Source organism: Saimiri boliviensis, chromosome 7 (assembly GCF_048565385.1).
Source record: "Saimiri boliviensis isolate mSaiBol1 chromosome 7, mSaiBol1.pri, whole genome shotgun sequence".
Taxonomy (NCBI): Eukaryota; Metazoa; Chordata; class Mammalia; order Primates; family Cebidae; genus Saimiri; species Saimiri boliviensis.
In genome coordinates, this window is record NC_133455.1 from 50696389 (window position 1) to 50721906 (window position 25518).

General features: G+C 36.4%; 1 protein-coding gene across 13 annotated transcripts in view; it reads left to right on the forward strand.

The window, feature by feature from the left end:
• Positions 1 to 457: 457 nt before the first annotated feature.
• The window catches only part of PPFIA2 (PTPRF interacting protein alpha 2), a 500797-nt gene continuing 475736 nt past the window's right edge, over positions 458 to 25518 (forward strand). For 6 of the 13 annotated variants that reach the window (XM_010338464.3, XM_074402495.1, XM_074402491.1 and 3 more), the window contains exons 1-2: positions 1768 to 2077; positions 6486 to 6736. In XM_010338464.3, coding sequence (XP_010336766.1) covers positions 6488 to 6736 — 249 coding nt within the window. In that variant the 5' untranslated portion in view covers positions 1768 to 2077; positions 6486 to 6487. Of the gene's footprint in view, positions 523 to 1058; positions 1248 to 1767; positions 2078 to 6485; positions 6737 to 25518 lie in introns of those variants that run through there. The other 7 variants (XM_074402489.1, XM_003927837.4, XM_010338466.3 and 4 more) reach the window with 3 other exon arrangements.

Sequence of the window (25518 nt, forward strand, 5' to 3'; positions counted from 1 at the left end):
TTAGAAATAGTGCTCCAGTTGACATCTAATGAATTTTCATATTATTTTTATACATCTTGTAGGATGATGTTGTGTTGCAGAATTTAAGTAACAGTCTAGAATAGGAGGCGGTAGATACATGAGCTTGATCCCACTTTCCACTGTGAAGTCACTAACTGAATTAAATACTGCCCCCAGAAACAAAGATTGTTTCTTGGAGAATGTACTTAAATTTAAGTGAACAGGTATTTACATATTAGTTCTTTGTTAACTTTGGACTCTTGACTTTACACAATAGCAAAACATAGCTTTTGGATTTCTTGTCGCACACTCAGACTATTTGCACTAACCCCCAGATCATACTCCGCGTGGACTCCTTCGCCAATTCCTGCATGCATGCCCTCTTCCCCAAACCCAGGATCCGTGACTCTCCGTCACAGAAACGTTCCCCTTCTGCTCCGAGTAGGTACTGATCTTGTCTCCTGCTTCCTCGGTCCCTGACGGGTCTGCATGAATGGACAGCAGCCGCGGAGAGAAAAGAGAGTAGGTAAAGGGAGGTGGAGACACAGGGGGGCCTGGGGCGCGAGGGAGAGACCAGACTCTGCTGAAAGCTGAAATGGACTCGGGCAGGGAATACTTAACACACAGTTCTCATCACCGACACAGTCTGAATGGAGGAGAACCGGAGAGGTAACGAGAAATGACAGATGCCGCCACACCCTAGATGGGCTCAGGTCCCTACAACCATGACTAGCGTGCCCTGGCCCAGTGGGAAGACAGCTGCTTAAAGAAACGACGAGCACCGAAGACCCGGGAGCCAAAAGGTGCCCACGTCCGCTCCCGTCCCCACCGGCGCGGGCTGACACGCGCGCGGGGGCTGCAGAGCCCATTGTGTGCCGGCAGCCCGGGCGGGGGAGCGCGTGCCCCCTTCCTTCCCCCTCGGCCCGTCGCCGGCCCGCGCCCTCGCAGGGGGCACTGGGAGCCGCGCGAGCCTCGGCGGCCCGGGAGCGGCTCGGAGGGAGACGAGTGTCTCCGCGGGCGCGTGTGCGTGAGGAGGAGAGCAAAGACGTGATTACTTCAGAATTTATTTAAGGGCCGGTGGAAACCACTGCAGCCGCTTCCAGGGGAAGCCCTTGTTCCAGAGGAAGAGGAGGTGGCGGCTGCCAAGGAGGGGTGGGGGGGAGGAGACGGAGGAGGAGGAGTAGCAGCCGCCGCACGAGGCGCGTGAGGAGAGCAGACGCCGTGGCGTCCTCACCGGCTCCCAGCAGGTTGGTTCTCCCGGCTCGCAGGAAGGCTGGGCGGAGGGAAGCGGGCGTGTGGGGGGCTGCCGCTTGCCTTTCCGGAGAAGAAGCGCCTCCTCGAAGTGAAATGAGCCGCGCGAGAGCGAAACGGGCTGGGGCCACGAGGAGACCTGTCCTGCTTGTTTTTTTTTTTTTTTTTTTTTTTTTTTTTTTTTTTTTTGCATCCCTAGGGACTCGTGTTCCCCTCAGGTTTCCAACTCTCAGGGTTAGCCTTAAACTCCAGAGGGGCTCCAGGAGCCGGGCCTGGGTGGAGAACTTCCCTCCCAGGTACTTGTCACGCCTTTTCCCCAAGCTCTCCTCGGGAGGGACGCCCCACACGCCCCGGGTGGCCCGGGCGCGGAGCGGGAAGGGCGCCGCTTGGTTAAGTTTCTGAAAGTCAAACCCGGTCCCCGGTCCCCGCCCCTGGGCTCCCGCTGCACGCGGGGCGCTGCGGCTGCTCCGGCAAAGGGGCCGCGGCTGCTTTAAGAGCCGCCTCCCCCTCTCCTCCTCTGACAATGGTCTGAACCGGGCTCTGCTTCCCAAAGCAAAATTTGTAATATGCCATTTTTCCGATGGACGCTTCTCGTTTTGGCTGCTGACGGAGCTACGGGAAGATGCCGAGCTCCTGCCACGCCACCGGGCCGGGGCACGTTCCGGGAGGGCGCCGGGGCACGCGTGTGTCTGAGCTGCCTTTCTCCTCCCGTTGCTAGGGAAATGGTCCAGGAGTGCTGGGTGTGAGCCTCCCTTCTCCTCAAGCCGGAGACTGCGGTTGTCATTGATCAATTGAAGAAGCAAGGACCCGAAATCACAGACATTAGGTACAGAAGCTGTCTTTGAGTTTCACTGTCTCCTTTCGCTGTCTTTTTTGACCACCTCCCCAGCCCCACCCCGCCCCCAGGGAAGATGAGATGCAGATCCTTCCTTGTCGATTACTGTTAGGTACCTTTTGCTTTCACCTCATCCTCTCCGTCTCGTGTCTCTCTGCCTCCTGCCTTCTTGGCTGTGTCCTGTTGGGCAGGATGAACAATTTCAGTGTGGAAATGATGAAGTCAACTTCTTCAAGGTGGCGGGGGGTGTGGCTGAGAGATAACTGTCCAGTAGTGTGGGGTGAGCTGGCTCTTTGGCTGTCTGTAAAGGCACTAGGTAAAGGAAGTGTAAGATGCATCCATTAAAGGTGATAATCATATTTCCCGAGGACAGAGGCTTTCAAAGAGTTAAATAGGAGGGGGAATAGTCATGTAATGTAATCAGACAATGGCTAGGATTTCTCTCACTGAATTACTCCTTGTAGGTTAACTGAGGTGGAGCTGGGATGGTTCCTAAGACTAAATATTTTCAGAAGAAACTCACTATAGAGAATAATTACATTCTCACCTCTAGTAGGGCCCAAATCCTAGTGATATGATTAAATAAAATCATTGGTTGTCAGAAAAAAAAGAAAAAAAAAGCTTTTTGTAGCACTCTTATATCTGAAGAGGTACTGCTTGGATGGCATATATTACTAAGGAATACATCGGATCTTGAAAGCCCTTGAGTGAGGACTCCAGTGGGCATTCAAACTTTTATTTTGAAATCTGAGAAATTTAAAAGACAGTCAAGGTTATGTGCTAAGAATAAAGGAGTCGATTTTCCTGATATAAAATTCTTCCAGCTAAATTTAAGCACTGGGATAATTAAGCCAATCAGATTTATTATTACTTTTTTCCTTTTTCAACAAAATTAACAATGTCTCTAACTAGGCTTCAAAACCTTCTGTAATTTAATGAAGAAAGCATCAATATACCTAGATGAAGATAACACAATTTATATATCAAACTAATTTTGAGGAGGGAATGATGAAAAGGCAAATATCAAAGCAAATTGTTAGGCTGCCCTTTCTGGCTTTTCAGAAATTATGTGATGAATGCAGTTTTTAGTATTAAACTGATTATAAAAGTTAAAAGTGATCTATCTGGGTGAGATGTGGTAGACACTGAATGACCATAGCCTTCTGGACTGTGCAAGTTGCTTCAGATATCATCCATTCGTTAAAAGGGTGTTTAACTGTTACATTGTATATATATCTTTAATTGCTCTTAATACTTACAATGTGCATTTAAGAAATTTTATACTGCATTTTAAGGATTGTTCAAATATTTTGTAATTTATGTTAGAATCTGAGTTATAATGAAAGAAACCAAGTAGTTCGTGAAAGTGGCCATTTTTTTTTTGTAGTCTCTTTTCTAATTTTCATAAGACTTTTGATTTACTCATTTGGGTTGACTGTTAAAAAAAAGCAGCATATATTCATCTTATTTCCTAAGTAACTTTTGAATAGTTTGATTTTTATAAATTGGATTTGAAGAGTTTGAAAGTATCTACTCAAGCCTTTAGGCAGTATGAGCCATAAAGGTAAAATATTGTTTCTACAAAGATTAATGTTGATCACTTTATAATAGAAACATTTAAATTTATAATTTCCCTTTATATGTTTTCATGTGTGTTCTCAGTTAGATAACCTATTAGATCCTTTTTTTTCCTAAGCATAGATTATTGGCTTTCTTTCATGGAAGAAATAACTAAAGTTTTGACATGTAACTTGTCCTGGTTCACACGCCTTAGGAGTGGAATCAAATCAAGTTCTTTTGAGTGTAGTTTATAATAGACTTTCTAAGTCCCTAAGCCACTTTTCATCATAGCACCTTCTGACTGACAAAATCAAAGATCACCTTTAATGTTGATTTAAGAGCCTAAAGTTTGTGAATGCTTAATATTCCATTGTAACAATAAGGGGTTGTTAGGATATTATATTCAGGTGAAAATCGTACGGGGTAATCACTGCCATTATGCTTTGCCTTGGAATTTAAAGTTGTTCTAAATCATTCAGGGTATAAAAGGAATAATAACATTTGTTGAGGGAGGACACAATTTAAAATACAGATTTAAGAATGAGTGTTTTGGCACAAATTGTCACAATGCAATGATTTGCTCTCCCAGTACTTTGTTTTAACCTTAAATATCAAAAGTAAACACATTGGCTCCTGATAATGAATTCTTAGAATGACATAGCTGCTCAATGTGAGATTTCATGTGTGGACTGCAAACTAATAATTTTAAATAATCAAATGTTTTGAAATACTTTTTGTTGTCCAATTACTTTTGAATTAATGTAAAGAAAATTTGAAGCAGTTAAAAAGAGTCTGTGTTTTCCATCTTTGTGATAGTCTTTGACTGAAAATCAAATTGAGATAAATGCAAGAAATAGTTTTATCCATTAAGTGTATAACAGTAGCAAGTGTGGGTATCTGGGGGTGTGTGCTTATATGCATTTCATGTGTCTACTCCTATTTATTTTAGTATGCATACAAAATTGAACAAATTAAATTCCTGCCTTCAGGTAGCTCAGTGTTTTGAGCAATGAGCAAAAATTCAAAGTATTTAAAATTTTCCTAATATTCACTGACCCCTTCCTTATTTATATATATATATTTTTGTGATGGAATCTTGCTCTATTGTCCAGGCTGGAGTGCAGTGGTTTGATCTCAGCTTGCTGCAAACTCCACCTCCTGGGTTCAAGCAGTTCTCTTCTCTCAGCCTCCTGAGTAGCTGGGACTGCAGGCACCTGCTACCATGCCTGGGTACTTTTTGTGTTTTTAGTAGAGATGGGATTTCACTTTGTTGGTCAGGCTGGTCTCAAACTCCTAACCTCAGGTGATCCACCCGCCTCAGACTCCCAAAGTGCTAGGATTACAGATGTGAGCCACAACATTCAGCCCCCTTAATTTTTTAATATAGGTTATCAGTCACAAAATGCTTTGCTTACATACTTTTTAAAAGTTTCTCTTAGTTTTCAGGAGTCCCTGACCAGATCATTCACAGATAATTGAATTTTGCTCCTCAATACCCCAATTTACATGAAGACCCATATAAAAAGTAATTAACTATTGAGCTATTAAGTTTTGACATTCTATTTGGAAATATCACCAGAAATATCTTCTCCAAGGACAGGAATGTGTAGACAGAAAACTTAATTGACCTTACATTATGAAACCAAAAAATGCTTCAGGATCAACAGCCAAACCTGCCTTTCTTTACATCTGCCTTTTGCAAAACCAAGCTGTCTAATTAATTGCTGCTGGCTGTGGTACAACAACCAAAATTGAGATGAGTTTGACTTTTCTTTGAAACATAAGCTAGAGGATGAAAGAGAAAATGAGATGATTTCTGACTTTTAAGATGCCACATAATTGTTTAATCATGCACCTATGTGTGTTTTTTCTATTTTAAATCATATTTAAAAATATTCTGAACAGTTCATTTATTTCATGACTGGGAATCTGTGATTAGCAGCTGAGATGTGAAGTTACTACATTAGCTAATATAATTTATGACATCTGTTTCGTGGAATATTTGAAAAAGTGCTAGTTTGGATGAAAACCAGACCATGAGGCTAACAGGAAAAAAAAAAAAAGGAATATTAAGTGTAATGATGAGTATAATACCCTAAACAAATTTATATACCTCAGTCTGTTTCATAAGGCATTTGTGTGATTCAGTCAATATTACTTATCTACTCTGTATAAGCCACATAGGAATTCAGGGAGAGAGCATGTAAAAGTAATAAAACGGAAAATGTAATGTCAAAAAGCTTAAAATTAGTCAGCTTGGGAAAAAAAAATCTGGTGATTAAAAAACAAAATAAAAGCTGATTATTATATAAAATGAATACTCAATTATTTGTAGATTTTCTACAAGAAAGAGTAAACATTAATTCGTTGAATTACCTAAGTCATTCAAAAGTCATTTACTTCCTACCCAATGGTATTGCTTGCCATTACCAATATACATAATAACAAAGGTAACATAAAAATATTCACTGTAAGAGATTTATAAACTTGCAGATAAGAAAGATGATTAAATAATTATTAAAATAACATGTTTATGTAAATTGAATTAGGTGGGATAAATCATAAATAAAAACTTTGAGAAACAGGTGAAACCAAGTTGCATATTCGAGGTGGGGCAAATGTGGTGTTATGGAAAGAGAAAGCACTTAGGCTGAAGAAATCAAATGGATCATATTTTATGGAGGTCAAAACATTTTGCTTGGTTGGAGTTGGGGCCACAGGTAGGGGAAATAGAGACAATTATGCTAATGAACTGCAAATGTTTAGTGAATTGATGTCTGAATGACGCTATTGGAAATCATTTCTTTACTAAGACTCCTTTCCCCTTACTTTCTTTAAGCAATGATGTGTGAAGTGATGCCCACGATTAACGAGGACACCCCAATGAGCCAAAGGGGGTCCCAAAGCAGTGGCTCGGACTCAGACTCCCATTTTGAGCAGCTGATGGTGAATATGCTAGATGAAAGGGATCGTCTTCTAGACACCCTTCGGGAGACCCAAGAAAGCCTCTCACTTGCCCAGCAAAGACTTCAGGATGTCATCTATGACCGAGACTCACTCCAGAGACAGCTCAATTCAGCCCTGCCACAGGTATGCTTCCTGGTAGCCATTGTTTCTCTTGTTGTAATTGAAAGTTTAATAATATTTAAATAAAATTCACTTTACTCCCATTCCTAATGTTACTTTTACACTTAACGTAAGTGATATGCGCATTTTAGTGAGAACAAATTAGGAATAGATAATTAGTTCACTTGAAACCTTGCTTCAAACAAAATCATGGACTATTGATGGTGGTTGGGGGTTTGTATGAGAAGCACGAATTCTTATCTGGTCTGATTGGTTTGTTTTAGTGGGGTGGAAAACTACTTGTTGATCAGCTTTTAATGACCAGAACGTGGAGTAGTTTTATCTTTCTTACCTTTTAAACGCAATTATGACATTTGGAAATATGTATTTTCCATTTTCAGTTGTGAGATCTGTCTTTGAAAATGACAGTACTTTGGAAGTCTCATGTTCAACTATTGTTCTATTTATTTACTTTTTAAAATGCCTAATATCTGCTTTAAAATTCTTAGAAGTGATAGTCTATTATCCTTTCCCCTGAAAAAATACTTTATCTGGTTTCTTTTTATTTTTAAAACATTTTAGAGATTGATGAAAGGGAAAAATTTAAGCTTTCTTCTCACAAATATGACATTGTTAGATTAGCTATTTATTAAATACATTTCTGTCAATCTTTGTATTTAACTGAAAAAAAACTAAAAAATTTTAAGGACTGCCAGCCTATTTATTTATAAAGTTAATGATGAGAGTCAATTTACTTATTTAAGAAAAGCATAATTGTGCCTATTTTAGGTATGTGAAAAAACATAAAATATTTTAGGTATGAGAAAAAACATAAAAATGAATGAGATTTTTGATATTCACTCCCATTAAACTATAATTTTCTTTTAAATATAAGGTTGATTGGCCCTCTCCTTAAAAGACAGTATAGCAAATGTTGAAGAGTTGAATTCTCTCCACAAAGTTATGGCTTGTAGCAAAGATATTTTTATAAATACTGAAAACTATATATTCAAAGTTGATAAAATGCTAAAGCTAGCTGTACTATTAACTCACAGAGGTATTTATGACTCTCAAAATGGAAAGGATTACTAAGAACCCCCTGTCAAATCCTGATTAGGTAATCTCATAACCCTATGTGAATAACTGCCATTCCAGTACTTTTCATTTTCAGTAAGTTTATCTTCAATATTAAATTGAATTTCAATGTTCAATATAAATATTGAAATATATAATGTTTCCAATAACTCTCACTTTATAGTACCCTGGTTTGTGCCATCACACAAAATGTTTTGACTCATTTCAAAAGGCAGCTATGATAACTATACCAAATACTGTATTTTTTCAGGAAGACATTTTGGTCTTTGCAATTGCTCTTTATAAGGTGATTTCTAGAACTATAACCATTATGCTCACTCTCTTGGAGGATTATTTGAGTTGGTTAATTCTCTTGTTAAAGTAGTCCCAGAACCAGTCACTCTCTTCCTCATCTACTATGACAAGTGGAAAATGGGCCAATCATTTCTTCTGGATACAGTGTTTCATTAGCTTACACTGGGATTTTATTATATTTGAAGACAAGTTTAATATACCTTCAGTGTGTACTGGGACAGCAGTCAACTGAAGTTTCTAACTGACTTGCATAGATGCTGCAGTATGTTCCCATTTCCTTGCTCCTTGCCCTTCTTAGAAGTTGACTCTGAGTCTATGTGTAAGACTTTGCATGTATCCCCCTTACATTTGTCTTTCTGTATTTTACTCAAGCTTGAAGTCTTCAGTTTAAATCCTAACCTTATCAAAATGCTTACTAAAAGTAATTTGGAGTTTTTTAAAATGTTTCTTTTGTAAGATAATAGGTGACAATTTTATTTAAAAATTTTGTAAAAATAAAGCACTAGAACCAGATACTTTAGTAAGAAAAGGAGAAAACTGAAAACTATTTTTATATATAACTGTATCGTGGAGGTAAATCTCTTCATAAAGGTATGAAATTGAAAATATTTCATTTCTGGCATATCTAAATTATGATGCCCTTTTAAAATGTTAAATTTTAATTTTTAAATATACTGCCCAGCCTTTTATCTAAACCTCTTTGGGCCAGTTGTGTTTTGGAGTTCAGAAGTTTTCTTATTTCCTCTCTCTTTTTCTCTCTTGCTCTCTCAGTTTTTTCTGTCTCCCCCACACTGTGTGTGTGTGTGTGTGTGTGTGTGTGTGTGTGTGTGTATGTGTGTGTGTAGTAGTAGTAGTAGTAGTAGTAGTAGTAGTAGTGTATTATAGAACACTCCTCCTGAAGGACTATGGGCAGTACCCATATTTCCCAATGTTTCTGAAATTTTTCTGAAGAGAATCCTATGAATATTCCTACTGCATGGGAAAAATAAAGACTGTAAATAGTCTCATGATAAGTATAGGTCTGGTTTTCCCACCCTTCAAGTTCATTATATATTCACATATAAAATGTCAATTTCAGAGCGTATGGATTTTGGAATTATAGATTAGGGATTATAAACCTATACATTTAGATGGCTATACTTCCAATCTATTTTAAAAATACTTTGAGGGGCTGGGCATGGTGGCTCATGCCTGTAATCCCAGCACTTTGGGAGACAAGACAGGTAGATCACCTGAGATCAGGAGTTCGAGACCAGTCTCTAACATGGTGAAACCTTGTCTCTACTAAAATACCAAAATTAGCCAGGCATGGCAGTGAACACCTGTAATCTCATCTACTCGAGAGGCTGAGGCAGGAGAAGTGCTTGAACCCAGGAGGTGGAGGTTGCAGTCAGCCAAGATTGCAGCACTGCACTCCAGCCTGGGCAACAGAACCTTTGTGCCACTGCACTCCAGCCTGGGCAACAGAGCCAGACTCTGCCTGAAAAAAAAAATACTTTGAGGATTTCTTTGTCAATATCAATTTGTATGTTGCTATTATAAATATCAGTGTACCCCTAGAAATCCACAGGTCCTTAATGATAATCTTCTTATTTTTTTAAAAGGAAGTGTTTAATAACCTAGTCTGTATCTTTAGGGCCATAAGTTTTCTACAACTAATAGGGGAATATTCTTCATTAATTGCTATCTTTGAATTTTTGTGAATATTTTTACAATAATGTGCCACTGGTTGGTGGCATTGCATTTGACATTTACCTGGAAGGAGAAAATGACTACCATAAATTTGAGTTTTGAGGCAAAAATAAAGCATGTAAAATTGAAAACCACTGGAGAAACAGAAAAATGAAAGTTATTTCAGCAAACACAGAATACAATTGAAAAGAGAGAGAAACTTATGACATAGATATCCTAAATTGCCTATTCAGTGCTTTTAGGTCTTGGTGATTGGAGTTTTACTTTAGTCACTTTCTATTCTATTATTTCCTTATAAAAGAATACAATATTTTTTAACAATCCTAACCATGTAAATTATTTTATAGCCATATTGTTTAGTTTTTCTTTATGTCTTTGGATATATCTGTGTTTAAAGAGTTATGGTAATTTTACATAATTCTGCGTCTCCGGGCCTAATGTTTCTAAGCTCTCTCCTCAGTTTTCTACCTTATTAATGCACAGATCCATTTTAATGTTCCACAGAACCTCAGATTCAACATGCTTCAAACTCAGTCATCATCTGCCTCCAATTCACAACCTACATGTGCTCTAACTCCTTATCTAGACACCTTAAGAGTCCTTATAGATGGTGCTTTCTTCCTCGTCTCTGAATTCAGTCTTCAGTGGGCCATACTTTTTTTACCTCTGAAATAATTCTCAAATCTCTCTACTCTTCTGTTTTTGGGGCACCCAACTCTGAACTTCTTTGCTCCATCTCCTACATTTCTAGTTTTGTAAATATGTCACATCATATGCTTGAATAATATGACACTGTTTGCAGTGGCCCAGCAAACTCCATTCTTTTTGCTTCATGCATGTTCATCTCACTACCTATAATGTTCTTCCTCAATATCTTTGTCTGGTTAATTTCCCATCCTAGCCAAAAGTGTATCTCTTCCAGGTACTCTTTTTTGAACCCTAAGTACATTTGTCTGTGTTCCTTACTCTTATCATTTATCATATTTTAATTAAATTATCTGTTTATGTGCCTGTTCCCCAAGTATAAGCTGTTCTAAAGTATAAGCTCCTTTAGAACATGAGCAGATCTCAATAATGCAAAATCCTTGAAACCACCAAAGTACTAGGCCCATAAAAATGGCCTTTAAAGTAAATTTGAAACTAAATATATGTGCATTTTGACGTAGAAAGAATAATAAACTTGAAATAGGAAGATCACTTGGTTTGTACTGTGATCCAGCTACACATCACTAGTTTGAGTCTGAATTTCTGATTTCCATGCTACAAAATGTGGTTAATACTAACACCTCATAGGGTAACTTGTGATGATTAAAGAAAATGAGATAAGTAAAAACTAATTAATGTATAAAACATTAAATGTAGAATTACTTGCATTTCTTTTTCTAGAATGCTAAAAGATGATCATTTGTATATATGTATGTTAATAATCATTAGAATAATTAGAATAATTTAGGAATATTGACAAAATTAGCAATCCGAGACATTTTTGAGAAGAGGGGGAATACTTGTCAGTTACTAATATATTTGTTAAGAATATTTAGAGGAGAGGTAAAGGGAGTGTGCTTCCTTCTGCAAAATGTCATATGTAAAAGTTGAAAATTTCTTTTCATCGCCTTAATTAGCATATATTGAGGGTACACTGCATTATTAAATAGTTACATATATTTGTAAAGGGGATGGGGAAAACAGTTTGGCTCTCAGACTGTTTAGGGAATAGAGTTGCTCTGAAAAAATACATAAATGAGCCCAAATAATTATAGTACTGGAAGATTATAGAAGTACTGCAAGTATTTGAATTCTGAAGTTGATATGTGATTAACTACAAAAAGTTTCATGTGGAAAGTGATATTAAAGAGGTATTTTTGAGAAAAGGTTGGTAAAGATTCAGAGATTTTCCATGTGGGGCAGTAGAGTTGTATAGATAGAACTTTGCTGAAGGACATTTGGGAAACAAATTCAGCGTATGCTCTGCTTCTCAGGCTAGGCTTAGGGTCTCTACTTTGCACAAAGGAGACTCTGTGGGGATTTTTGTTTGTTTTGTTTTAAAAGATTAGCAATTAATAATAATAAAAAATTTGATGAAAAGTTGTGGGATGAAAGTGAAGTTCTAGATAGTGTTTGTGGAGTGTAGGCATAGGATAGGAATTACTATGTAAGATAATCTGTAGAATTGTGGGTGAACTGATGACCAGATCATGAATAAAAATTATTCTATAATCTTGATTTTGGATTGATTGTATATATTCATTAGTTATCCACTGCTTAAGTAATGCTGTATAACAGCACAAAACTTCAATAACATACAAAAATATGGGTTTGTGGAATTCAGCTCATCTTGAATTGGCTGATCTGGGTTGGGCTAACTTTTATGTGACTGGCTAGCTGAAGGTTGCTTATGTGAGCTTTATGTCAGCTGGCTATTATCTGACCCAGGATGGCATTGGCTGTGTCAATGACACTATTCACCTCTATGCCATGTGTCTAATCCTGCAATAGGCTAGACCCAGCTGGTTCTCATGATCATGGGAGAAGTGTAAGAGCAGAATGGGAATAAGCAGATGCTTCTTAAACTTCTGCTTAAGTCATTTTTGGTAATATTCCTTGGACAAACCCAGAGAGAGTGGAAAGCAGAACAAAATTACATGGCAAAGTATATGGCTACAGGATAAATGAAACACTGGGACTATTGGTGCAGCTGATCTACCACAAATGTCACTAGAAGAGTCATTTGGATCATTTTCATGTTAAGATAAAGTAGATAGTGATAACCTTCTGGTGAAGTATAGAGATTTGATATAGAAATGTGACCAGAAAACCAGAAAACACAATTGATATATAAAGACTATTGAAGAGAAAGAATGGTCAGGGATGGGTAATGTTCTCAATGGCCAAGGCTTTGAACTTGAGTCAGAAGATCTGAATTTGAATTGGGGCTCCTTCCTCTGTTAGCTGGGAGACCTTTGGAAAGTCACTTGATTTCTCTCAAACTCTGTTTCCTTAATTGAAAAGAGTAAATGATATCCACCCTTAGGAGTGATTGAAAGGAGATATTAGTATGTACTTCAGAAATTCTGAGCATTTTAAATAGTAGGTTTTTTAAAATATATAATTTGGGATGTGCTGGTGTACATCTTGATGAGGAATTAAGAGAGGCTACTTATGAAGGAGATATATAAGATATTAGAGGAAATATATACATGTATATGTATATATCTTTTGCCATTCTAAAATTCAAACTATTTGGGTAAATCTTATAGAGAGTAATAGATTCTACCCTGAAGGCACTTTTATTCTGAATGCATACTACCTAGGTATAAATGGACTTCCTACTTACTAGCTCAATAAACTTGGTCAAACTGCTTACTTCAAATAATGATAGAAATTGCCTCATAAGATCGTTATGAGAAACAAATGAGTTGGAACATGTCAAATGATCAATTCAGTGCCTCACAGGTAGTACATGCTTAACAAGTGTTAAATGTAGCTATTGTTGCTGTTATCATTACAGATATTATCATCATTATCTTTGGCCAACCTTAACCGTACAATTTTACTGGGTAATAATGAACACTAGCACAGATTGAGAGCACTAAAAAATCCTTACCCTCCTACATCTTTGTCAAATTTTAAAGGCCTTTTGATTTATCTTTAAAAAGCTCTTAATTACATTTCCCTAAATTTTCTACTTCCACAATGGCCAGTCACATATATTCCTTGATTACATCAAACAACATCCCTTCCTTTTATGCTGAGATTATAACTAAAAGAGTTCCTTTGTTGTCTGTGAAACCTAATACCAGCACACTTTTTTATCCCTGTCAAAGTGAAAGATACTCCATCTTTTTACCTCCTGTTGTATTAGTCATCCTATTTTCTTAATGTGTATTTCTCTCTTCCAGTTATTTTTTCTTCTGGCCAAATGAAATGATATCCACTTGTGGCCTGTATTGCTCATTGTTTCTTTTTGTTTTTTAACTCTTACAATCAGACTTCTATCATCCTTGTTTTCCTAAAATACAGTATACTTGTATATGCCACCGATGTTTTACAAACCTAGTGATCCTTTCACATTCTCCGTGTTCCTTGAATTCTTTTTGTTAAGTAATGCTATTAATTATTTCATCCTGAAATTCCCATGCTCTTAATTCTCCATAACCACTCCTTTTCTAGGCTAGTAGGTATATTGTCCTTCAATCCTCATTATTTTCCTACATACTTCTACACACTTATCTATACTCATACTTGTCTTCATTTACTTACATTCTCCAGTCTTAAGCATTGTCCTTCTGGTATATGAATACTCTCCTCTAAATCCTTGAACTGTTCTTTTTACCTCCTTTTTTGATTATTTTTTTCCCTCTGTCTCTAGTATCTTCAATTACTTTTCCTCTAAGCTGGCTAGTGTGCAAGACATTCAAATATATTTCTTAAAATTAAAATGATGACAAGAATAATTAACAAAAAAAAAACAGCCCCTTGACTCTGTTTTCCCTTAGTTTCCAAATTATTTTTTCTTTTTCTGTAAACTTACTCTCCAAGTTGTTGGCTCTCACTGTCCCAATTTCTTTGTCTTCTATACTATGGTCTGATTTTTCCTCTAACTCCCTATTCAGAATGTTTGCTCTCACCAATAACCAATTAATAATTGTACTAGGTTTATTTTATTTGACACTGCCCTTCTCCAAAAAATAGATAAATGAATACTATCCCCTTAACTTTCATGATACCATACTGTCTCTGTTCTTAAATAATTTGTTTTGTTCCTCTCAATTTTTTTTTTCTTGTGGGTAATTCCTTAGTTAGTTATATCTTAAATGTTCAATAACAAAGATAAGATTAATTGTAATATCTGATATTTCTGAATACTCCACTATGCCATTCAGTATTTTATTTAAACACCCAGATATTAAAATGGGAGTGATTCTCTCTGTCTCTGTTTGAGTTGAAGCTAAGTGAGGCACAAGACTTTATTTCCAGGAGATGCTAAGATATAGTCCAATTAGTAAGTTTAGACTTAACTCAAACTGCACATTCGGGCTCTACAAAGGTTGATTTGGAAAAGCTAGAAGAGAAATACAGTTGTTTTGTAGAGCTGTTGGTTTGTTGGACATACTCTACCACTCTATGTATGAGAAATGGGAGCAATTCCTGTTCACTTTAGCCAAGTGAGATGGGATTCAGGAAAACATTCAAAGAGCTTGACAGGTTTCCTCTAGAGACTAAAGGATATAGAATCTGAACTAAAAGCAGCCACAGTGGCTGTGGATGCCCCTGCTTCTGTAGCAGATGAAGGAGTTGCAAGGCAGGCAAGTCCTCATGGTTCTCCAAGGTCAAGGCAAAGGTTGGCAATGTTTGAAGAGCAACTGGGGTCCTCACAAGGGGAGCTTGCTTAGGGTTATCTTAAGCCCATTGGTGAGTAGGCTTGCAGAAGCCCAGGTTCCAAGATGATGAATTATGAACAACAAATTTGAAGGGTTGATTCCAAAGAAGAGAACTGACAGAAGGGTTCTTTGAGAATGCCACAGATGCACTCCAGAAGGAAAAAAGAGTAATTTCTTGTATATTTGCCATTCTAGAAATGCCAGACAGTGGTGACAAGAGGATCGGCCACATGCCACTGTGGTCTCACCCCACACCTCCTAAGTTTCTTTTCACAGGCCTGAGTCTGAAGTGGTCAGAAACTGTTGCTGTGAGTGGGTGATGTGAGAGTAAAGAGACCACCAGACCCCTACCCTCCAATGCAGACTTCAGGGCTTGAAGTAAGCCTGAACCGAGTGTAAGGGGAGAAACTTTAGGTTAGATAGGAGCTCAGGGCTGTTTATTTGTAATCCTGTATTGAATCACGACTATAAAATTATTAGTCTAGATAATAATTACTAGACTTTTTCATTATAAAATAAAAGATAATTTATTGTCTATTCATACCCGAGAAGCTAGGACGGCTGTCTGAAATTTGGATTCATATTAATTTCTTAACCTAAGGGAATCAGAAGGGATAAAATGATTACTAAATTCAGCTTATTCATTAAACTAGGTAGACGTATCATCTTGATTAATATTCTGAACATTCCAATGAGGCCATTATTATTATTCCCATTTTACAGATAATAAAACCAAGGCACAGAGAGATTAGGTAATTTCTTCAGCACCACACAATTTATAAGTGGTTTTCACCAGGGTTCCATTAATGACATACTTTTGTTTTTACCCTGAACCCTCTTCATCTTGTTATGTTCATCGATATTAAAAGTTCTCTGGAAAACTTGTTTGAGAGACATGGGCCATAGAAAGAATTTCTCATGACTACTTCTAAGTTTTAGTAAGGCAAACAAATTATTACTAATGAAATTTGAAATGATTATTAGAATTCATATAATTATGGTGAATTTAATTATTCAAGGATCCCCACTTTTATATTTATGATACTATAAATTTGCCTTTTTATGCACTGAACATACTTTATAGACTATTAGATCCTTTTTATAAGCCAGAAAATATAGGTTGTATAGGTTGCATGAAAAGGTATTTAACTAGAAAGTGGAACACTTGGATTTCAGTTTCAACTTTTGCTAAACGCTGTGACACTGGAAAACCACTGAAATTCTGAGTTTTCTATTTACTTACATGCAAAAGAATTTACTATTTTCTATTTTCTTATATACAAAAGAACTATAATCTCTCTAATCTGTTGTATTCTTTCGCTATTTTTAAATTATTATAAAGGCTAAACATTTTAGCTGTATTAAACTATTTCATAAATAATTACTATTTTTCAACAAATACTTTAGGGCCTACTCTGTGTCAGGTTCTATGCTTATGGCATAGTGTTGCTATCTGTATTTTATTTTATTTCGTCTTTGGTCAGTTATGGTTTCTAGGAATACATAATGGCATATAAGAAGGCACTGCCTAAATTCTACTGTCACATGTATTTGTAAATTAAGTGAAATTGGCTGTTATTTTTAGTACTCTTATTGTTTTTGTCCTCTTCTTTGATGAACTGTACATGTTCCTAGAAAAGGTCAACTTTTTCCCTTGTGTCCTAGATCTTATCCCCTCTTGCTATTCCAGGATAAAACTTCCACATTCTTTTTCCTACATTATAAATCTGTCCGTCTCCAATAAATTATAACTGAAAGCATTAAAATGTGTTCTTACATTTCTTTCTTTTCTTTTTTTTTTTTTTTTTTTTTTTTTTTACAAAAAGCCATTAGTACCGCCCCCCACTCTACCGAGATACAACCCCATTTATCTTTCCTTCACAGCAAAAGGTTTTGTTCATTTCTTTATTTTTTGAATTGCCTACGTCTGTTCTTATTTTTCTCCCCAAATTTTCTCTTGAATCTACTCCTGGATTCAAGCATTCAGCCTGAATTCACCCTGACTGGAGTGGATTTGAGAGAACAAGAATTTAGATCAACTTGATCTAAACTGCTCTTGTGAACATTAGCAATATCTTCCACATTGCTAAATACCATGGTCACTTCTCAGTCTTTATTCATGCTTACTTTATCAGCAACATTAGACACAGTCAATCTCCCCTTCTTTCTTGAGACACTTTCCTCATTTGGCATTAGGATAGCCCACTTGCCTGATTTTCCTCATTTGGATTTGGCCACTTTTCAGTCTTTATTATTAGTCACTCCTCATCATCCTGGCATCTTAATGCTTGATTATTCCAGGGCCTGGATCCTGAACCTTGTCTTTTTCCATTTCCATTGACATTATTGATAATCTCATTCATCTACTGGCTTTAAATATCATCTAAATGTTGATGACTCCAGAATTTTCACCTCTTCTCCAGACATTCCTTTGACTTTCAGACACTTATTGTCTAATGTAGAAACTTAACATGTACAAAACTGAGTTCACGATCTTCACTTAGTCTTTGACATCTCAATTAATAGCAACATCAATCTTCCATTGGCTTACACCCAAAACTTCAATGTTTTGCTTCTTCCACATTCTTTATTCAATCTAGCAGCAGTCTCTCAGTGTTTTCTTCAAAGTATGTGCAAAATTGAACCACTGTAAGCACCTCTGCAACTCCATCCTAGTCAGAGTCACCATCTCTTGCCTGAATTAGATGAAATTTTCCTAACTGTTCTCCTTGCTCGTGTCTTTGTAGCTCATTGGTGTAATTCAGAGCAGTAAGACAGATTCTGATTCAGATAAAAAGTAAATCAGAGTTTGTTTCAATCTGCTCAAATCTCTGAAATAACTTTCCATCTTAATGGAAAAGCCTAGGTCTTTAGGTCTTTAACCAGGCCTACAATGTTAACATTTGCAATTCCCCTTTAGCTATCTGATAACATTCCTTACTGTTTTCCAGCTCACTCATTCTCTCCCACCATCCTGGTGTTCTTGCTATCCAACATGCCAGGCATTCAGCTGCCTTAGGGACTGCAGTAGCATGGAAAAGTCCCCTAAATAACCACGTGGCTTGCTCTCTTTACCTTTTCAGGTCTTTACTCAAATATTCACTTCTCAGTGAGGCCATGCCTGATCACCCTGCTTAAATTTATAAAATTATTATAGCCCTCTTCCTAATATACTCAACCCCTCTTCTCTACTTTTCCTCTAAAGTACTTATAACCACCTAGTATATATTTTATTTATTTATCTTACATATCTCTTTCTTCCTCCATTGGGCTTTATGCTCTCTGAAGTCATGTAGCGCTGTCCAGTCTTTTGGCTTCCCTGGGCCACATTGGAAGGATGAATTGTCTTTGGCCACACATAAAATACAGTAACACTAATGATACCTGATGAGCTAAAAAAAAAAATTCACCAAAAATATTTCATAATGTTTTAAGAAAGTTTACAAATTTATGTTGGACTGCATTCAAAGCCATCCTGAGCCTCGTGTGGCCCTCGGACCAATCCCAGGTTGGAACAGCTGAGTCAGGGGATTCTTTTATATTTGGTTCACAGCAGTGTTTTCTGCCTGCAATATCTAGCATTTAGTTCTTGTTGAAAAAAATACTAAATAAATGAAAACAAAGATTATTCTTTCAGTTGAACACATTCTCTATATCTACTCCATACTTAGCAAATCACACAATCTTAAAAAAATTATGTATTAAAAATCTTAATGAAAACAAGAAAACAAATATAATTTATGGTGCCTTAAGGTTAAAGTGTCTACAATCCGAGTGTCATTATATTTGAGACTAGCATGAACAGTGCACCTCAAATCCCCTTCTAGAATGAAGTGGATTTTATATCAAGAGGTGGTAATGACATTTTGAATATGTTGCAATCATAGCACTGAGAGTCAGATGTAAATGATTTTTTGAAGGAATTTATAAGAGATATTAACACAATTTCTGTGGACTTCAAATTCCATTTTTTCACATTCTTCGTGTTCTTTCACTAAGAAATTTGTTTCTTAAACTAAGTCACTTTTCACACACAAAAAAGTGTATGAATAGTTATATAACATCAGAATACTACTACCACTATTTATCATCTGTATCTGACTTTAATTTTGTGGAAGGACAAAATGAGCAGTAGACTATTTTGACTAGTTTTTTGGTTTGAAATAGTTTATATTGGGATTATTCTTTTCTTTTCTTTTTTTTTTTTTTTTTTTTTTTTTTTGGCCTGCTCTTATTTTTATCCTCTCAGAAGGAATGATACCAACAGTAAAAATAGCCATTAGTATTATCAAGATGAGTTTCTAAGTAACCTCAGATTTTTTCACCAAAATGTATAGTCCAATTTGGTGTACTTAATGTTAGCATGTTTATGATTCATTTATTTTTATGAATCTTTGATGATAAATTCTATATGCAGTAACAGAGAGATTGAAGTTCACACTATTTACTTTTCCTAAATAGTTCACTTGAGAGCTTCACAGCTCAAGGGCAAGGTAGCAACAACCATCATGATTCTTCAGTTTGTGAAAAAGAGAGTTTAGAACTATGGTTGCAGACATGTTTTTAAAACGTGACTATCACACTCTAATTAAGTAGATCACAGGTCTTTGCATTGATCTCTGCAATTAAATTACAAAATAGTATCTCTATATTAGCTAATGCTACCTGCCCTTAGTAGACCCTTAATGTTTGTTGTTTACTTAGCAGTTATAAGAAATAAATTATTTAAGAGAAGATTAGTAGGCCAAAGGGTACATAGGGCTTGAATTTTAAGTTACAATTTGCATTGCAGAGTTTTATTTGTGACACTAATAATTTAAAAAATATTAATAAAAGTATCTATTAATTTCTCTCAAATATGATTAAATTTATTAAGATTTGGAATGACTGGTAATTTCTCCTTTGAATTAGGACAGAGTTTCCCCAAAAAGGAAAGATTTTTAATCTTTTTTACTTTTCAAAAAGTGAAATTGTTGGCCCTGGAACTTGGAATAGGTGCTACAGCAAGAAAATGAAATCTCAGGCCAGGCGCGGTGGCTCAAGCCTGTAATCCCAGCACTTTGGGAGGCCGAGGTGGGCGGATCACAAGGTCAAGAGATCGAGACCATCCTGGTCAACATGGTGAAACCCCATCTCTACTAAAAATACAAAAAATTAGCTGGGCATGGTGGGACGTTCCTGTAATCCCAGCTACTCGGGAGGCTGAGGCAGGAGAATTGCCAGAACCCAGGAGGCAGAGGTTGCGGTGAGCCGAGATCACGCCATTGCACTCCAGCCTGGGTAACAAGAGCAAAACTCCGTCTCAAAAAAAAAAAAAAAAAAAAAGAAATCTCATTGCTCTTGGCTTCCAGCTCTGCTTTCTCTCCTAGGTCAAGAGGCCTCAGGTTGTCTTTCAAGTAAATACGAAGACTAACAGTTACTCCTAAGATATTTGCCAGAAGACAGTTTCTATTTTGAAGAGGCTTTTGTTATTTTGGTAAATCTATAAGTCCATGTTAATCTTGATGACTAGAAGAAATTGTTTAGGAATTGATGCGATTAGAATTTGACACTACATTGTTCTACAGTAAACTAATTTTCATGCATTATTCTTACCCATGATTTTCTCTTTTATGTCCACTTTTAGTGTAATCTGCTTCAATTAAGATATGTGATATTATAGTTCAAAATTTTTTACTTATTCTTGTGAGAGTTTATAAGATGGATTTATATGTTGCTGACCTATAATAGATTAGTTGACCAAATTTGATTAAAAAATTGGTAATTAATTTAAAAGTTTTCCATGATAAGAATTCTGCTTCATGATCTATTTCTAAGATAAAAAAGATAAAATCAGTTTTAAATAGGCTGGGCGTGGTGGCTCATGCCTGTAATCCTAGCACTTTAGGAGGCTGAGGCAGGCAGATCACCTGAGGTCGGGAGTTTGAGACCAGCCTGACCAACGTAGAGAAATGCTGTGTCTACTAAAAATACAAAATTACCCAAGTGTAGTGGCTCATGCCTGTAATCTCAGCTAGTTGGAAGTCTGAGGCAGGAGAATCACTTGAATCTGGGAGGCAGAAGTTGTGGTGAGCCAGTATTTCGCCATTGCATGCCAGCCTAGGCAACAAGAGTGAAACTCCATCTCAAAAATAAAAATCTGTTCTAAATAATACCAAAAGTATATTATCTTTGATAATTTTGTATACAGAGAAAATTATTTTAAAATACTTATAAAAAGGTCATTTAAAAGTTATGTTAGCTAATTGTCTGTTCCATCATGCCATTAGAATACAGTACTATGAACTATATTCCATCTGGACAAATAATCTGTGGCAATTGATGTTGCTTGAGTTAGAAAATCTTGCCTGCTAGTATCCCTTTTATAGAAAATATGTGACTTGTGAAATCACAAGTTTTGGTAACTGTCAAATAAATTTAATTTTTTTAAAATGTAGCTTCATTTTGCATTTCCACAGCTAAAGTTCTGAGTCAGAATAATGACAAGTGTTAGTGTCTCTTACTATAATTATAACATTTCTATTTCTTCTTGTGGTTCTTTTATTTTTTAGAATATATTTTGAAGCTGCTGTTAGTTTTGACTATATTATGTTTATAACTTCATGTCCACTTGAGCTTTTTGTCATTATGAAGCATTCTATTTATTTATGGACTGGTATGTTCCCTTGAATTATATTTAATCTGATTTTATTACTAGTAGTAGTATTATAGCAGATTTCTTTTCTGTTAATGCTTGCATCATGTGTCGTTTCTATATTTCTACTTTTTGATGTGTCTGTGTTCTTATATATGTTTCCCACAAATAATAAACAGTCTCTGAATTTTATTTGTATGCAGTCTGATAATCTTTCTCTTTCAATTGTTTGGTATTTTTATATTTACTGTAAATACTTGTATATTTGTATTTAATCTGTCTTACTAAGAGATTTCTACTTTTCCTATCTATTCTGTGTGGTTTATTTTTCTTTTTGTTTTTGTTTTTGAGGCAGAATCTCACTCTGTTGCCCAGGCTGTAGTGCAGTGGCATGATCCCAGCTCTCTGCAACCTTTACCTCCCAGGTTCAAGAGATTCTCCTGCCTCAGCCTCCCAAATAGCTGGGATTATAGGGGGCCTGCCACCAAGCCCAGATAATTTTTGTGTTTTTAGTAGAAATGGGGTTTTACCATGTTGGCCAGGATGGTCTTGATCTCTTGACCTCGTGATCCACCTGCCTCCTCCTCCCAAAGTGCTGGATTACAGGCGTGAGCCACTATGCCTGGTCTCTGTGTTTTTCTTTTTAATCAACCTTTCATGCCACCATTTGAATTGCATTTTTCTCTCTGTTACTCTAGAAGTTTTACACTCTTGCTATTCTTTTGTTAACCTACAAATTACAATGTGCATCCTCAACAAAGTGTAATGTCATATATACTTTTTCTGCCTTATACTTCAATGTGTATGATGTGAAATATATTATCGTTATATTTTTATCAGGCAAAATTCCTTTAGATTTATTTACACATATTCCATTTATGTTACTAATTATTCTTTCTGGATCTCATCCTTTCTGGTTTTTCATCTGGGATCATTTTTCTTCTACTTGAAAAGCAAATTTGAATATTTCTTTAAGTGTAAGTCTGCAGATGAGTAATTTTCCTGGTTTAAGTTTTTCAAAAAATATATTTATTTCACCTTTATTCTTGAAGGGTATTTTTACTGGAGATAGAATTTTAGGTTAGCAGTTATTTTCCCTTGGCACTAAGACATATCATTTTATTCTGACTTTTATTATTGCTGTTGAGAAGGCAGTTGTCAATTTAATTGTTGCTGCTTTGAGAGTAAACTCTCCTTTTTTTTTTTGTTTTCTTTTTGGCTGTTTTAGATAGTATTTTTTAGAAGATGTTTTTCTGTAATGTACTTAAAATGTATTTCTTTTTATTTTCCTTTTTTTCCTTTTTAGTGTGCATAATGATTATTAACATTGTGAATTACTGCCATTTATTGGTTTGGAAAAATATTTACTTGCTTCTTTAAATACTGCCTCATCACATTCTGTTTCCCCCCTCATTTTGGAATGCCACTTCCCAAATGCTAGTTCTCACTTTATTTTCTACTCCTCTTACTCTTTGTTCTGTATTCTTTATCCCCTTACTGCTCAGTGATTCATTTGGAATTTTATTTTTGTACCTGCATTTTAGTTAACTAATTTTCTGTGCTGTTTCTAATTTGCTATTGAATCTATTTATTTATTTATTATTTTTAAATTTTAATTTATTATACTTTAAGTTCTGGGGTACATGTGCAGATTGTGTAGGTTTGTTACATAGGTATACACATGCCATGGTGGTGGTTTGCTACATCCATTGCCCTGTCATCTACATTAGGTATTTCTCTTAATGCTATCCCTCCCTAATACTCCCATACCCTGCTATTCCTCCACTAGTTCCCCACCCCTCAGGTCCTGGTGTGTGATGATCCCCTCCCTGTGTCCATGTGTTCTCATTGTTCGGCCCCCATTTATGAGTGAGAACATGCAGTGTTTGGTTTTCTGTTCTTGTGTCAGTTTGCTGAGAATGATGGTTTCCAGTTTCATCCATGTCCCTGCAAAGGACATGAACTCATCCTTTTTTATGGTTGCATAGTATTCCATGGTGTATATGTGCCACATTTTCTTTATCCAGGCTATCATTGATGGGCATTTGGGTTGGTTCCAAGTCTTTGCTATTGTGAACAGTGCTGCAATAAACATATGTGTGCATGTGTCTTTATAAGAGAATGATTTATAATCCTTTGGGTATATACCCAATAATGGGATTGCTGGGTCAAATGGTATTTCTATTTTTAGGTCCTTGAGGAATCACCACACTGTCTTCCACAATGGTTGAACTAATTTACACTCCCACTAAAAGTGTAAAAGTGTTCCTATTTCTCCACATCCTCTCCAGCATCTGTTGTCTCCTGAATTTTTAATGATCATCATTCTAACTAGCATGAGGTGGTTTCTCAATGCAGTTTTGATTTGCATTTCTCTAATGACCAGTGATGATGAGCATTTTTTCATATGTTTGTTGGCCTCATAAATGTCTTCTTTTGAAAAGTGTCTGTTCATGTCCTTCACCCACTTTTGAATGGGTTTGTTTGCTTTTTTCTTGTAAATCTGTTTTGGTTCTTCGTAGATTCTGGATATTAGCCCTTTGTCAGATGGGTAGATTGCAAAATTTTTTTCCCATTCTGTTGGTTGCCAGTTCACTCTATTGATAGTTTCTTTTGCTTTGCAGAAGCTCTATAGTTTAATTTGATCCCACTTGTCTATTTTGCCTTTTATTGCCATTGCTTTTGGTGTCTTAGTCACGAATTTCTTGTCCATGCCTATGTCCTTAATGGTATTGCCTAGGTTTTCTTCTACTCTTTTTATGGTATTAGGCCTCATGTTTAAATCTTTAATCCATCTAGAGTTAATTTTTGTAAAAGGTGTAAGGAAGGAATCCAGTTTCAGCTTTCTGCATATGGCTAGCCAATTTTCCCAGCACCATTTTTATTTAGCCCTTTGTTGGGATTAAAATTCTGCAAATTTTCTCTTGTTTTGTTTATGATTGTATTTGACGTTGTAAACATAGTCATTTTAAGCCTTTCTCATTCATAACTTGAATTTAAGGCATTCCTTTGATCTGTTTCATTTGTCTTTTAGTGAATTATTGTTTATTTCTATTGTCTGGTTATCTGATGTACATATGTATTTTTGACTGTGTTAACAGTCATGTTATTTGTATAGTTCTAGGATAATATTGTCTTTATCTAGAAGGAACATTTATTTGTTTTAACCAAAGGTCTGGAAAAATAGTGATCTTAATCACCTCAATACAGATAATCTCTTTGAAGATGTATTCTCCAGAAATTATCTCTTCTAGGGTTCAGTTCTGAGAAGTGTCACATCCAGGTGTCACCGAGGTCACTGCATCTTGAAAGGGCTTGATCTTAATTCCTGTCTCTTCAGCCTTTTGAATTTGCCAAATGTGCTGAGCCAGCCTCTCTCTTTTCCACAACTAGGGAAAAATCAGGTTGAACTGCCTGAGGGCTTAGTTTTCCCTAAATCACAGACTCTAAAATCTTCACTATCTTTTTTGCTGTCTTAATTCATAAGTGAATTAAAATTTGTTTAAAAAATTATCCAGTTTTCAGCTGGGCATGGTGGCTCATGCCTGTAATCCCAACACTTTGGGAGGCTGAAGTGGGAGGATCACCTGAGGTCAGGAGTTTGAGACCAGCCCGAACCAACATGGAGAAACTCCGTCTTTGCTAAAAATACAAAAGTAGCTGAGCGTGGTGGTGCATGCCTGTAATCCCAGCTACTCGGGAGCCTGAGG